This window comes from Aplidium turbinatum, chromosome 3 (assembly GCF_918807975.1).
Source record: "Aplidium turbinatum chromosome 3, kaAplTurb1.1, whole genome shotgun sequence".
Taxonomy (NCBI): domain Eukaryota; kingdom Metazoa; phylum Chordata; class Ascidiacea; order Aplousobranchia; family Polyclinidae; genus Aplidium; species Aplidium turbinatum.
In genome coordinates this window covers 23,918,348-23,934,333 of record NC_137474.1, presented here as the reverse complement: position 1 = coordinate 23,934,333, position 15,986 = coordinate 23,918,348, and the positions used below count along the sequence as shown (strand labels likewise).

At 39.2% G+C, this 15,986-nt stretch overlaps 1 protein-coding gene across 4 annotated transcripts in view; it reads left to right on the top strand.

Annotated features, from left to right (window-relative positions):
* Positions 1 to 13,728: 13,728 nt before the first annotated feature.
* LOC145767516 (vam6/Vps39-like protein) overlaps positions 13,729 to 15,986 on the top strand; it is a 178,973-nt gene continuing 176,715 nt past the window's right edge. For all 4 annotated transcript variants that reach the window (XM_082579352.1, XM_082579353.1, XM_082579351.1 and 1 more), the window contains exon 1: positions 13,729 to 13,831. In XM_082579352.1, coding sequence (XP_082435478.1) covers positions 13,759 to 13,831 — 73 coding nt within the window. In that variant the 5' untranslated portion in view covers positions 13,729 to 13,758. The remainder of the gene's footprint in view (positions 13,832 to 15,986) is intronic.

The following is a 15,986-nucleotide window of genomic DNA, read 5'->3' as shown; positions in this document are numbered from 1 at the left end:
AAAGTAGTCTCTCCTGGGTCCCCGTCTTCCGGCGAGATGTAACGCGGACGTAGCTGGTTGATATGGCGTCTCCATATTGGACCTCGAGGGTCCACTCGAACCTGCAAACTACGACTCCCGTGTCGCTTCACCACGACGGCAGGAACCCACCGAGGGCTTCGGCTTTGCCTGGAACCAAAGTATAAAGCATAACAAGGATCACCAACATCGAAGTTAATTGTTTTCCGGTTTTGTTTCCGAGGCGAAGGACTCGTCGATGGTTTCGTGATCTGAGCTGAGGAAGGAAGTAAAATATCTAATTTAGTACGTAGTTGTCGGCAGAGGTGGGCAAAAAGTAGCGCCTCTCCCGCTACCGCTACTTTTTTGGTAAAAGTAGCGGTAGCGGCGCTACTTTTTAGTTGGAATAATGTCTGCAGTAGCGGCGCTACTTTTTTTCCAAAGTAGCGGTAGCGGGAGAAGCGCTACTTTTTGCCCACCTCTGGTTGTCGGTGGTTTAATAACTCACTGGGAGAGTAACCACTGGCATTAGGCGTACGGCGAAACTGCATTAAGAATTGAGTGGTCGCACTTTTAGGCGGTAACGACGATTTTCTCAACGCCTGTTTGAAAGTGCGCACCAAACGCTCGGCAGCACCATTCGTAGCTGGATGGTATGGTGCTCCAGTGATGTGGACTATACCCCTAGCTTTACAATAATTCTTGAAGTCTTCTGAAGAAAACGTAGTCGCATTGTCTGAGACAATGGAGTGGGGGTATCCAAAATGGGCAAAATCCTGCTCTAAAAGATCAATAGTAACAGACGTCGATACGGAAGAAGTTGGGTGAATAGAAGGATACTTACTATAAGCATCGGTAACAATAAGCCAATTATGACCTAAAAAATTAATAACGTGATCGACATGAATTCGACTCCAAGGCTTCTCTGGAGCTATCCATGGGTGGATAGGAGCCTTGCTTGGTGCAGCTTGATGCTCACCACATGTAGCCTAGTAGGCTACATGTTCGGCAGAGGTCGACAATGTCCGCATCGATATTGGGCCAGTAGACTGCTGTCCTGGCCAGTTGTTTCATTCGCTGCATGCCGAAATGACCTTCGTGTAAAAGAGAAAGAATATCATTGCGGAGTTTAAAAGGAATAACTACTCTAGAACCATATAATAAACAACCATAACATGTTGTTAGAGAATCAGCAACTCTTCTAAACTGTTCGATTGGATCGTTAGAGTTTGATTTCGCAGGCCATCCTTCTTGTGTAAAGCGAATGATTTTAGACAAGACTGGATCCTTGGAAGTTTCCTTGCGCAAAGTAGAAGAATCGGAATGACTAACCTGCGAATCCAACGTATCAATTGCACAGACAATATCAACATCATCTGCACTTTCCTCCCCATCAAAAATTGTGTCATCGTTGGACGGAAGACGGCTCAAGGCGTCAGCATTTTGGTGATGCGTTGTTTTGCGATACTCTATACAGGGATATCTAAAGAAGGGGATACGAAGGCTTTTATTACGTCTGACAATAGAAGGGCTTTTGTTTATCGTAAATAATCTGTGTTTATCGTAAAATGACAATTGGGACCGATAGTAGTTTAATAAATCTTGTTATGATAACTTGCATTGCGCTATTAACATCAGGCCTGGATATTCACAGCATGCTCGTGGTTGCTTGTTAATTCAACTACCCATATACTTGCTTTATGTCTAGCCTCCTGCAAAGGCTTTGTTAAACAGCTTAGCCTACTGGTAACTTTTCAACTGTCTTTGTGAACAAGTATTCTTTAAATATACTCTACTCTACGTAAAATTTGCTAACTGTCTTCTGTAGCTCATTGTACCAGCTGCACTACAAAACTTTCTATGATTTTAAAAAGAACCACATGTTTAAAGCACTACAAACTACCGCCCTGGTAGTGTCATGAGAACAAGGCAATTGCTGCAAGCCTTCATATCCCCTTCTCTAGATATCCCTGACTCTATAGTATAACTAAATTGACTCAAAAACAACGCCCAGCGTGCTAACCGGTTAGCCGCCAGCGAAGGGGTAGGTTTATCTGGACCAAAAAGTGAAAGTAAAGGCTTATGATCCGTTACCAAAATAAAATTCCTACCGTAGAGGTATTGATAAAATTTCTTTAAAGCGAAGATGATGGACAAAGCCTCCTTTTGGATTTGGCTGTAGTTTCTTTGAGCCTTTGTCAAGATTTTCGACACATTGGCTATTGGCCTCTCGCTTCCGTCCGGGGAGCGGTGAAACAGTGTGGCGCCAATGCCCACGCTTGATGCGTCGCATGCAATTCCTAAAGGAAGCAACGGGTTAAAGTGTACGAGAACATCTTCTGCGGAAAGAAACGTTTTTAATTTTGCAAAAGCGCATTTTTCTTTGTGTTCCCAGCTCCAAGGAACACCACTCTTGGTTAAATGATATAATGGTTGCGCTACCGTAGAAAATTCTGGGGGCATAAACTTAGAATAAAATTGAACCGACCCCAGAAAAGAACGTAATGTTCCAACATTGGAAGGAGCAGGCATGTTCAGTACAGCATCGACTTTAGGACCCTTTGAAATCCCCTGTTTAGAAAGAACATGACCTAAGTACTCGACATTTGCCTGGGCAAATCTACATTTTTCCTTCCTACATCTAAGACCTTTCGAAGATAAACGATCGAGTAGTCGTTTAAGGTTCTGGAAATGCTCTTCCGCTGTAGCTCCACTTATCAAAATGTCATCCAGGTACACTGCTACACCTGGAAGGTCACTAGTTAAATCATCCATTATCTTTTGGAAATGGCCTGGGGCAGAAGAGATGCCAAATGGCATAACATTTTGCAGTAAAACCCCTCTATGGGTACTTAATGCCAATATTTTTCGACTCTTTGGACCTAACCTAATCTGGTTATAAGCATCTGCCAGGTCAATCTTAGTGAATTCGTGGCCACCCCCTAGTTTACGTATTAAATCCTCTGGAAGAGGCAAAGGGTGCCTGTGAGTTTTAAGTTGTGGATTAACCGTCGAGGAATAGTCACCACAAACTCTTAATTTGGATTTCTTACCTTCGGTAGAAGCCTTGCGAACTGGTACTACAGGAGTTCCCCAGTCGCAAAATTGTACAGGTGTCCAGATACCTTTTTCTATGCCGGCGTCATAGGCAAGAGCTAAGTCTTCTTGAATGGCGAAAGGCACTGGTCTGGGCTTTGAAAACACTGGTTTACAATCAGAGTTAAACTCAATCTCTAATTCGTAATCCTGAAGACAACCTAATTCAGGTTTAAATAAGTCTTCGTATTGATCACATAACTCGGAACATGATTTTTGCAAGTTAAAATCTATGTCGTTGTGACGATGAATAGCATGTAAAGATGAAGAAAAGAACTTATCTACCGAAATATCTAGTGCTTGAATAGCATCACGCCCTAATAAGTTGAGATTAGGGATTTCACATACCATAAATTGAACTGTGGTCGTCTTTCCTGATTTGTTGCAGCTCACCTCGGCAGTGAAAGATCCAATAATAGGCATCGAGTGCTTACTTGCCGACTGAAAATGTAGCTGCGGAGTCTGCAGGATAGGTTTGCCTAGCTGCGACCAAACTTCAGAAGAGATGAAATTTCCCCCTGTAGCTGTATCAAGTTCCATTAAGACGGAAAAAGACTTAATAAAAATTCGAACCTCGAGTTTAGGAACTTTACTCTACGAATTATGAACAGTATTTACCTCCTGTATGCAGTTGACCTTAGAAGAATGAACTTGAGCGGCTTTTTTACGACATGCGGATTGTACATGCCCTGTAAGTTTACAGAAATGACAGACCGCATTTTTAAATCTGCAGTTGTTAGCAAGGTGATTAGAGTTACCACATCGATAGCACTTACTTTGCTTGTTCGCATTAGCACTGGCCACTGTAGCTTTCTTGAAAGAATATCGTCTATCGGTGCCTTTAACTTTATGTACCACCGACGGTTCAGCGCCAAACACCGTCTCCTTAGCCACTTTGGCAGCGTCTTCAGTTTCTATGGCTATTTCAAGAGCACGTGAAAAAGTAAGATCATCAGGTTTAATTTTAAAGAGAGCTTTAAGAACTGTTTCGTTTCCTACCGAGCACATAAAACAAGTACGCAAAGCTTCATCTAAAGGATTAGTAATAGAAGAAAAGTCGCACGTGGCAGCGGCTTGCCTTATTCGTGCACCCAATTCTGGAACAGTCTCACCTGGTTTCCGCTTCAAGTTGCTCCAGAAGCGAAATCGTTCACAAATAACGAAGCGCTTAGGATCGAACTGTGCCTTCATGTAATTAGAAATTTCCTCCATTGTAAGTTCATTCATTGGCTTTGCTGTAGACTCTTGTGCGGCCAGATTGAGGATCATCTTGTAGATGCTGGCTGACTGGTTAGTGAGGAAAACTTGAGCCTTCTTATCATCAGGAACGGACTGTGCTTTTACAAATGTGCAAAAACGTGACCAATAATCAGTCCAAAGTTCTAAAGCTGAATCAAACTCACAAAATTTTGGAATGGCTTGAGATAATCGATTTTGGTTTTTTGATTCGCATGGAATTTTGAGGGCTGAAATCAACTCCTTCAGTTGTTCTTCATGATGACGTTCTTGCTGTTGCATTTGTTGTCGTGCCTGTTCTTCTTGCTGTTGCATTTGTTGTCGTGCCTGTTCTTCTTGCTGTTGCATTTGTTGTCGTGCCTGTTCTTCTTGCTGTTGCATTTGTTGTCGCGCCTGTTCTTCTTGCTGCTGCCTTTGTTGTCGCGCCTGTTCTTCTTGCTGTTGCATCTGTTGTCGCATGTGTTCCAGCTGCGACTGCATTAATTCCACGACTTTTTCCATATTGTAAATATAGTACTTTACTTATTAATTGGCATGTACATGGTACTTATTAATTGGCACTTCTCGTTTTGGGCTTACTTTGCAGGTTTCACACTATATCTTGGTTGTGCAATTTTATAATAAAACAGAATTCCAGTATGACTCTGATTGAATGAGCTACAGTAAGAACACAACAATTCATGTTAACATCAATTCAGCAGCACGTCACCTTGAATAAATATAAAAGTTGCTGACATCCGTAAGCAGCCCTTGAAAAATAGTTACGGAGAGACGTTTGATTAAGTTTTCGACTTGATATTGCTTTGTGACAAGCATTTCTATGGTAAACAACTTTACCTCGCTTCCCACTTTTTTCTCAGCTATTCTCTTTTAAATGCCGGCGCGCGTAGTCTTGCTCCTCCGTCAAGGGGTGGTAATTACACGCAATTCATTATGACGCAACCGAAGGCTTTAATTTATCACATGGCTAACCCAGACAGTAAAATCTGCCATTTTTACATTGATTTAACGTCTGCAGACGTTGAATCAATGTAAAAATGACTGATTTTGCCGTCTGGGAAGGCACTCAAAGGTAAACACTGGATAAAATGCAAGAATGCAAAAGAAACGATAGCTTATTGTGGAATAAAATACAAAATTCTCTAAATAAACAGAAGGCGTCGTTGGATTTACAGAAGGATTTTGTCGGATTACAGAAGGATTATCGTTGGATTTTCAAAAAATTGCCGAATAGGGAACTAACTGATAAAGACTGTAGTCAAATAGGGAACTAGCCCAATCGGACTAGCCAAATCGGACTAGCCGAATCGGGCTGTAGCTGAATAGGGTAATAGCCGAATCAGACTAGCCGAATAGTAGCAGACCCAGAATTTGAAGCAGTTATTTTCTCCTGTAATGTGTTACAAGTACAAAGTCATCAATTATACAATTAATCCAGCATTGCCTTTTCAGTTACGTACTTGCAAAGTCGAGTGATTTGACATGATTTTTGCTATCATCAAATTATGAGTAGCCTAATGGGGAACAACTATAATATATCATACTTTCTGCAACTAGTGAGAAAATTGGACACAAATTAGCAAAAAAACATAGCATAATATACATTTCCGTTTTTCTCTGAAATTAGTAAGTTCATTTATGATAGCCGTCAATAATTTATGGGGCACGTTGACTACTTAATTGCATGCATCCCAACTCATGGGCGTATGTATGTTGTATGAACCGCATTTAACTGCACCTTGCATCAGCACATTTCAATCCTGCATCACATATCTATTATATAGAATAGATAAATATTATTCAATCTGTTGTTAATTCACATGGTGAATTGTTTTTTTGTCAAACATTTTCATCAGTTTTCATGAACGTATTCTTTGTCGTATCATCCCATCTTTTCTTTCAAATGTTGCAACTGAACTGGATGCTTCAGATACAAGTTTGACATGTCTTTCCACAGTTTGGTTATGGCAAGGATGTTCAAGTTGCAATGGACTTTGTCTGATTTGTTCAATTTCACTATCACTGAGATGTCTTTGTTAAGAGGAGGTTCTTGCAGGCAAGGAAAATCCAGGTGCACCATTTTGTGAAATGCCTTTGCTTTCATACTGATTTTCGGAAGTAAAAACTTACGAACTGAACTTGTTGCCCTCTGGCTCTGCCTGGTTGATCTTCTAGTTCCAGAAACCCTCCTTCAAAGTTGTGGTTGCCTAATTTGAATTCAGGGATCCTTCCACGCAGGGACAACATTTTGTTTAAAGCTTGCCTGCGGATACTTTCATCCTCGTGTCCAAGGGGAGCAAGTCTTTTAGGCGCAGACAGTTAGGCGCCGATCAAATAGGCAGAGATGTACGTATGCGCCGCAAATTCTACGCCGCATACATGCGGCGTAGACTTTTTGTTTGCGCTAACGCTTGCGGCCACATTTTTTTGGATAGTTTGCGCTTGAGGATGCGCCGTAAAGTTTTCGCGGTTTTTTAGCGCATAGCGTCAACGCATACTTTTTAATGTCTTAGTTGTTGTTTGCAATTTATTTTTTTTGTCAAACTGCGAAATGTTGACGTCTTGCAATTGCCCATTGTTCTAGTGTTGTGTCACAGTGTCATTTATTGTTCAGTCAGCTGGAGTTTGTTTGTATATCGCACTACTGCCTTTGACGCTAGAGTCCCACGTGGAGACTGAAGTCTTGCAGAAAAAAAGAAAGAATTAGTTAAAACAACTTAGGCCTACTGCGAAATTACTTAGTAAATTACGGGTCAGAACAGGAATGTAATGTAAGCAAGCAAGTAGGTAGGTTGGTAATGTCGCTCCATGTAAAATGTAAACAATGACTTGGCTTCGTAGTGTGAAGTTTTTTTAGTCAAGCAGTGTTGAAGGCGTTTGTAAGCAATTGTGAGCACTTGAGCACTTTAATTTATATTAGTTAAGTCTTGCATTTTGGGGCAAATCAGAAACTTCTCAGGCAATGAGCAGTGCAGCCTATGTATCTAAACAAACTCAAATATTTGGTCTCCGACAGTGATTGCTTGCATGATGTTGTACTCTGTATGTTATATGTAGTACATTACTTTGTCTTTGCCGGTCATTCTTGTTGTAGGCTATGTAGCGTAGTAATGTGTAGGCCTACATACAGTAGGCTATCAAGCTAAGGTAATTTTTACTTGACAATTTATACATTCTGTTGCGTAAGTATGTAATTATATATGTTTTGTAACTTGATGAGCAGTTTAGCAAAACATGCATCCAGGGGCCAATTGTGAGAGGCTTTTGAGTAGCCTACTGCTAATAACACTAGTAATGCTAACTATCCCTGAATGCTAATAACAAAGAGTTGTGCAGTTCAGAATCTAAACTTGCTTGTGTCTGGCAGTTTTGTCTTCCATTAACCCACTTTTTAAAAATCATATCAAAAAAAGCATAGAGCTTACTGAGAGAATTATGGCATTACAAGCAACATTAGTCTTATTCAAACGGAATCATTTTAAAAATAGTGTTTTTTATAATGGATTTTTAGGGAGCGACAGTTAGTATATTACTAGGAGCGACAGTTAGTATAATACTAGAATTTTCTTGATAGGCATATGGTACAGTTTCTTATACTACACTATTGTATTCAGGGAATAACTTACGGTAATACTAATCTCCAAGTGAAATGGAGCATGATAATACAAATCCATGGCCCTACAATCATGGAAAAGTATTTTAAGCTCTCTTCTTCGAAAGGCAAAAACTTATATTTTCAATGCCAGATGTGCCTTTCGGCCAAAAAGATAATTTCTTGTAACGAGAAATCGCGAAGTGGCTTGAAAAGTGTGTTGTTTCAAGTGGTTTATACCGTGTGAATGTTTGGCACCTAGCAAACAAAATGAGTTTGCGCTAGAGTATGCGCTAACGCTGACGCCACCAACTTTTTTTACAAGTTGCGTTGACGCATGCGGCGTATAGTTTTTCGAACGTTTGCGTTTGCGCTGACGGCGTCAATATTTTTTGTATGCGCGTACATCACTGCAAATAGGTGCGCACACTGTGGCGTCTGGATATTTAGGTGCGGAGCACTGTGGCGACCGTTCATTTAGGTGCTATTCCTAGTAAAGTCTGCAGATTGTATCAGCTTGGCAGGTAGGGCAATGCTTTTCACACAAAATGTTATATTGAACAGAAAAATATGTCATGGCTTCCGTGAGTGAAGCTGCTTAAACTGGCAATGCTTTTCACACAAAATGTTGTATTGAACAGAAAAATATATTGTATTTTAATGCGCGTGTTCGGCATTTATTTGTTGTTAGTCCAGGTTTGCGTCGGCGAGAGCTTTATCAATAAATTAATTATTCAAGTTTCCAAACATGACTGGGTCCGCTTTTAGTGAGTCAAATAATCAGTAAAAAATATACCGTAGCCTATATTCAAGCGGTTGGTAGGCTTCAGTGAAGAGCAACTTAGTTTTCCGTCAAAACTCCGACTAAGTGTAATAACGAGCAAAGTCGCACCATTATGCTTGCAACTTGTAGCCAGGGTTCATATGCCCTATAGAAATGTATTCATGTAGTAGAGCGTTGTCTCATGCGTGCTCGCCACACGACCAATCCATCGCGAGTAGAAGCAATTGCGAAAGATAACAGATTAAGCAAGATTCCATCTGGCTGCAACCTGTGTTCAGGATGCATAGCAAATGTGCTGTGGAGATGTGCTAATATCAAGATTAGTGGAGTGTTGTCTCGCACCTCATCTCCACACGCGCATTAACAGAACAACATATTTTCTGTCCAATATAACATTTTGTGTGAAAAGCATTGCCCTACCTGCAAAGCTGATACAATCTGCAGACTTTACTAGGAGTAGCACCTAAATGAACGGGCGCCACAGTGCTCCGCACCTAAATATCCAGACGCCACAGTGTGTGCGCCTATTTGGCCGGCGCCTAACTGTCTGCGCCTAAAAGACGTGGACCCTGTCCGAGCATCTCCAAAATAACTTGTTCAGGATGTGCAAAAGAGCCATTTCTTTGCACAACTTCAAAGGCAATATCAGCAATTTTTTGTTTGGAAATTTTATGATCCTTTGTAGCATATTATAGAAGTTTTTTGATCCATGTGTAATTTTGTGATTTTGCTTTATTTCAAACCATGATGGAAAATATATCAGCATGCAAAATTTTGCTGGCAACACCAAATTGGTTGAGGGATTTTTTGTTGCAGTGTAAAAACGTAGGATGCGACAAGCCAGAGTTAGCCACCTTGAGTGCACAATTGGACCAACCTCGATCAGCTTCAAGTCTATGTCAACAGATCCAACCATCACTGCTAGACAAATTTTGTAAGCGTAATTTTGATCTGCACTGAGATCACAGGCACAGGCCATTTTGATCTGCACTGAGATCACAAGTGACCACAGGCCAATCGGAAACACATGAGTCAATGGCTTTTCCAATAGGCCAAGTAAAACTATCTGGACTATTGGTAATGCCATCGAGAGTTGCAAAGACATGGCGCAGAGGGAGTTCATTTGCATGTAAAAGGCACACCACTGCAAAGGTCTCTTTAGAAGTACTCCCAGTCTCCCAGGCATCTTATGTATCCAAAATGGGGTCCAGTCATTGCAGGAGTGCCATCTGTTCCTACCATTGCAAGTTTTGTTTTCAATGCAGTGCCTTCCATAGCTTCATATACACAATTTGCAATAGCTTTTCCTTTTCCATTTTCAGGTGTTACGGTAAGTAAAACCAGTCTGGTTCACCAACAACTACATAATGTTCTTCCAAGACAGTGGCTTGATAGTGCCTGCCATTATCTGCTTCAAGAAGTGAGAGTGTGGCATCCTTTCTGCCATCGATGTACAGTGTACACTAGGGCAGGTCGATTTTATACTTTTTTCGGAATATTAAAGTGAATAATGTACCGGTAGTTAGATTTAGCTGAAAAACTCACTTCTGTGTAAAATCAGCCATACCGGATGAGAAACGGCTTGCGGAAATTGATTTGAATTTTTTTCGATATTTGAAAGAAAATTGCAATACCGCTAGATGGCGCAAAACCAACTTCGAAAATAGCTGCTTATTTTTCATTTAAACTGCTTTGACTCAATCCTTCGGGAACTCAAAATGAAAACTTTTATGTTCAGGCGTACTCTTCGAAGTAAAAAATTAATAAAAATGAAACAAATATTCAGTATACGCGAACTACAGTAAGTGAAAGTTGGTTAGCTGAGCCACAGCTCGGACTGCAATTCGTCGTAATAGTGGCGATAATGATGTTTAGGCGGAAACGGCCGGCGCATATTTCTACTGAGAGCTTTGGCAACAATTGTTTTGTGACGATTTTCGAAACCGTAGGAAATTTGGGAAGCTTCCGAAACCAGTTTTACGCATCTCTCCACACTTTGCGAATGTAAAGGTACATCAGAAATGTTCAGTTTCCGATCGTTGTCAACGAATGATTGAAGGTCCTAATTTGAAACTTCCTATGTCAGTGGTGGGTTTGGGCTTTCAAGATCGCTGATATCCACTAACTCTTGCCACTCGTTTGCATTCCAGTTGACTAATGGAATCTTTTTTGCTGCCCTGTGCTCGCTAGAAAAATACAAAAATAAGTTAACGACTGCTAAAATTTTTACTATCGACGCCAAGAAAAAAACAGTTCACATTTTGCTACTGTCTGTAATTTTTCGCCGATAACTTTGGTTTTTGCTTTGGCTCGATCCAGTTTGGACTTATTCATAATTATGTAACGGAGATCAATTTCCGGCCTCAAAAGATGTTTTATATGTAATAATGCATTGCCAAGTGATGATACAGTCACTCCTCACAAGCTCTAAACGAAAAAAAAGGAAATTTTACGGTGCTGTATTCGCAGGCTGGCACCCTTGCTTGTCCTAAAATAAAACATGATGACATTAAAAAAAAGTAACTTACGGTAATAATAAATCTGTGATACAAATCAAATGTTACCGGCCTAAATTATAAACATTCAAACATCAGAGATTTATGGCAAACAAAGGTAAAAGAGTTTCGGTATATAAATTTTTAGGTTACTTATACTCTTTGTGCACTGAGCTTAATAACATCAATATGATGCACGTGTTGATTTTTTCATTGTGGTACCAATTCATATGTAGCCTATCACTTTCAATTGACTAAATAAATCGTGCTTACCTTGTCTGACGCCGAACTTGACGTGCTTGAGCAGTTGAGCTACTTATCCATTCGGGTAATTCTGATGGTCCGGGTATGTCGCCTTCCTCGTGGAAGTCATGGGGAAGTTTTCGTAGCCGTTTTTCATTATTTTGTGCTTTTGAAACTGCTGATCGATCAACCAATAACATTTGAAAGATACCTTTAGGACCAATTTTTAGCCTTTGATCCACCAGATAAGCTCTTTCTTCCAATGGATTTTTGGCATTTGCAGAGAATACACAGAGAATGTGTTCTTTCTTGCAATCCAAGAGCTTGCTGTTGACTCGAGTATTCCTGCATGCCACAACTTCCAGCGAACAAATACATGCCCAGATTAGCTTTTTCTCGGCCTTTTGCGTGTATGCAGTTTATATTCTTAACCAATTTCAATAAATCTTTAATTTTTCTGTTGATGGCTTTGTCAGAAATCAAACGTAGGCGAGGATTTAGCTTAATGCCTGCCAGATACTAATTAAATCCTCGCTGATGCGCAAAACAATACCCCAAATATTTCTTTTAATATTAGCATTGTTAAGGTGGTAATAATATTGAATTAGTTGTTTATAAGTGCTAGGTTCCGTTTTGGCAAGCTCGCAAGGGCCTCCTCCATAATGCTGTTCACTTTGTCGTGTTAATCGCGGTTTTTCTTTGGCATGTTTCAATAAGAGTTTGTAAACAAGAAAGTTTATCACATAGCCTACTAGCTGAAATTAAATAAGATTTAAAAAAAACTTTATTTAGATCAACTGATTCACTGGCTTGTCAAATCATTGCTCAAAACGATCGAAGAAGCACATCTCCAATGCTGTAGGCTAATGATAAGTTGATCAGGCTACTCAATCTAATGGATAGCCTAAGTATATAGAGACGCGTCAGGGTTATAACAAGCACTAGGCCTACAGTCTACCACTGAATTAAGTGCTTAATTCCAATTCGAGCTAATTAACAACTTTTTCACTGTTCAGGTCTCCTATTCTTATAAAATTCCGCTAACTTACTGTGATTAGGTAGGCCTACATCATCTATAAAGTAAGGAGAAAGTCATCGCGCGTTTGCGGCTGTTATGACGACTTCCGCTAACAGCGCTACATATTCACGCTTTTAAAAAGAAACGCGGGGAGCAACTTTTAAGAATTTAATTGTATTTCCGCAAGCGATCGTTGCACTTTACTTATTTTTTTTACTTGCGAAAGATGTTTTTCACTTATTGGCAACTACCGGTACTTTATTCCATATCAAATTTTAAAATCGACCTGCCCTAGTGTACACCCCATTAACGAGTTCAAAGAACTTTTCCTCATTATTTCGTATTTCTGCTCTGATCTGAATCGGCACAGGAATCAATTCCGCAGTACTGATATACTTAGTAATTTACAGTTTCTGTGATTTTGCCCCTCAAGTTTACCATAAAAAGCGTTTTTTTTGAAATAACATAATTTGTAGTGCAACTATGATAAAAACATCTCTTAGGACAGATAGAAACTTTGTGTTTCTGCTTCATTTGAGCTTTGTTTGACCCTTCCGTTACGGTGGTGACGATTCTACCCGTTGATTCTACACTTTAGCATTAGCAGTACCGAAAACCCCTGGTAACCTGGTTTAGAGTGTCATTAGGTAAAGTATTACCCTAGAGGAATCAGCAACTTCGGCTTTTTTTAATTTTTTCTCTCGATCTTTTCAAGGTACAAACTGACGGTACGAATTGTTCATGGTACGAATTAGGTTGCACCCTACCATAGGTGCCTATTATCCATTTCTTTCTTTCCAAAATCTTTTCCATCTGCTTCAAATTTGAAAACAAAAATTGTGTTTGTTTCCAAAACCAATTATGCACCATCATTAGCCATTTTTCTGTTATGTTTATGTTATTTTGCAGTAAATAATTATAAATTTTCATGTACCATATGTATTTTTATTGCTTTTTGTAGCTTGGTTTCCAAGATTAGACCCTTCTCTTGTAAACAGCCTTAGGCCTACAGTACAGTACCCTTAATCCGGCTCTGCGTGTCCTGGCTTGTTGTAGAGATCGTCATGCCTTTGGTCCAAAAACTAAGTTTAAAAATGGTTTTGGGAAGTTGCCTCAAATACTCAGGTGACTACCCTGAGCAAGGGTCAAATCTCGAATAGAATGTACACTATATTCTATTGTATCCTAAACATCAGGGCTAAAATTAAAATTAACCCCCTCCCCTCTATATTAAGAAGCTTTAATCTAAACTACAATAATGTTTTGTAGACTTATGTTCAGTTGAATTAGTAGAAGTATGCATGATGCTTATGAAGTTCTGCCTGTACTGGAGCGATTGCCACTTGTCATAGAATGCCTGGCATGTTATGGTAAGTGCAACTATCCATATTATACAGTTTACCCATCATCATTATCATCATGTGTTGTCTTCAAACCAAAATTTGGCTGCCATTTGTCATTTTTTCTGTCAATTTATTTTCAATTGCAATATATTTGTGGAGTGGACGCAGTTGCGTCAATGGTCACAAATTAGCACATGGACCCTTGGTTTAGTTTAACATGAGAATAGTCTCAGCTTCAATTGCATTCTTAGTGTCCATGTGTGTATTTGCAACCTTCGACGTCCACTTCACAAATTTCTAAATATTTTGCAATTGAAAATAATTTAACAGAAAAAAATTCAACATTGTATTTGGGTCATTCCATGCCAAATGAGCAAATTTTTTTGAAAAATTACACCACATGTCATAGATTTTATTGAAATTTGGCATACTTGTAGATGTCAAAGAAATATTAAGAATGCAAAAAAAATTTTTGAAAAATTTTAAACATTGGTGGAGTTATGGTCGTTAGAAAAATCACCATTTTTGCCTGTTCTGCTTCAGTGATTTTGTCCAATTTCTTGTCATATTTGTAATTTCTTAACCTACAATCATCCAATATGGCTGAAAATTGCTAGACATACATTTTAAGACCCAAGGAATCCAAAAATATAGATTGAAAAGTCGTCAGAGAAATGCTTGATATGATTATAAAGGTTTCAATTTGATACATGCATTTTTCGGAGGCCAAAGTTTGGGGGCCTATAAAAAAAATGGGTATAAAAATTAAGAACTGAAATTCACATATTTTATACTTATACCAATACTCTTTCATGTCAAATAAAAAAATTGAATTAATTTTTATAACTATTATGATAAAAGCTAAATTTTCTGACTTGCAAATTTTGTACTTTTTTACACTCATTGTACAAGATTTTTGTTTATGACATCACAATTTACATTATTGTTTGTTGATGACATCACAATTTACATATTGTTTGTCATGACAATTGTTATGTAGCTCATCAATGAATTGAATACTGGTATATAATGCACTTAGGTTTAGTGTTGTAGGCCATGCACCATAGTAATATTAGTGGTAACTTGTAGAGTTAATTACCGTACTCTTTTAATTGTGATTTCAATTTTAGGTTGTCCTATTAGTAATGTATTTGCCAGATACTTTGCCGCAAGACGCCAAAACTTTCTGGAATGTATAATGTATATTCGACTGTTATCAAGGAAGCCGCATACACTAATATTCCTAAGATGGACCAGAGCAAGAAAACTTCAACTTATTGGTTCAATTCTGAAATAAGAAATTTAATGGACAAACGTCGTAAATTGAAACAAGATCCAATACAATATCGTTTAGTAAACCGTGAAATTAAAAAAGAATGTCATACAGCTAAAGAAAAATGGCTTGAAGAAAAATGTCTAGAAATTGAGAAACTTCGACTTGATGGGAAAAACATGTTCAAAAAGATAAACGAGCTTGTAGGCAAAAAATCAGCACCAACATCGAAATGTATCAGAGCGGCAAATAGAGACATCCTTCATGACCCAAAAGATGTAACTCAGAGATGGGAGGAATATATACAGGACCTCTTTCGGGATGCGAGCAGAAGCAAGCTTACTGAAGATGCATCTCGAGATGTGACAGGTCTACCGATCATGAAAGCCGAAGTTAAGTGGGCTCTGCATCAAATGAAAACAGGAAAAGCAGCTGGGCCAGATGAAATCTGTGTGGAAATGCTTAAAGCCCTGGACGAAGAAGGAATAGACATCATATGGAAGCTGTTAGACAGAATATATGAAAGTGGTGTGATTCCTGAGGACATGTTAAAATCAGTATTCGTTGCACTACCCAAAGTTCCAGGAACACTTGATTGTGACAAACATCGCACTATTAGTCTGATCTCACACACTGTGAAATAGCTGCTAAAGATCATCCTCCAACGCTTAAGAAGGCAATTGCTTCCAGAAATAGGGGGCAATCAATTGGCTTCATGAAATACAGGGGAACAACCAACGCAATCTTTACGATGAGAATGCTTGGTGAAAGAGCAATCGAAGTCCAACAAGACCTATATCTAGCATTTGTAGATTTTAAAAAAGCCTTCGATAAAGTTCGTCACGAACAGCTTTTTGAGATGCTGAACAACATTAACGTTGATCACAAGGACCTGCGCATAATTAAGAA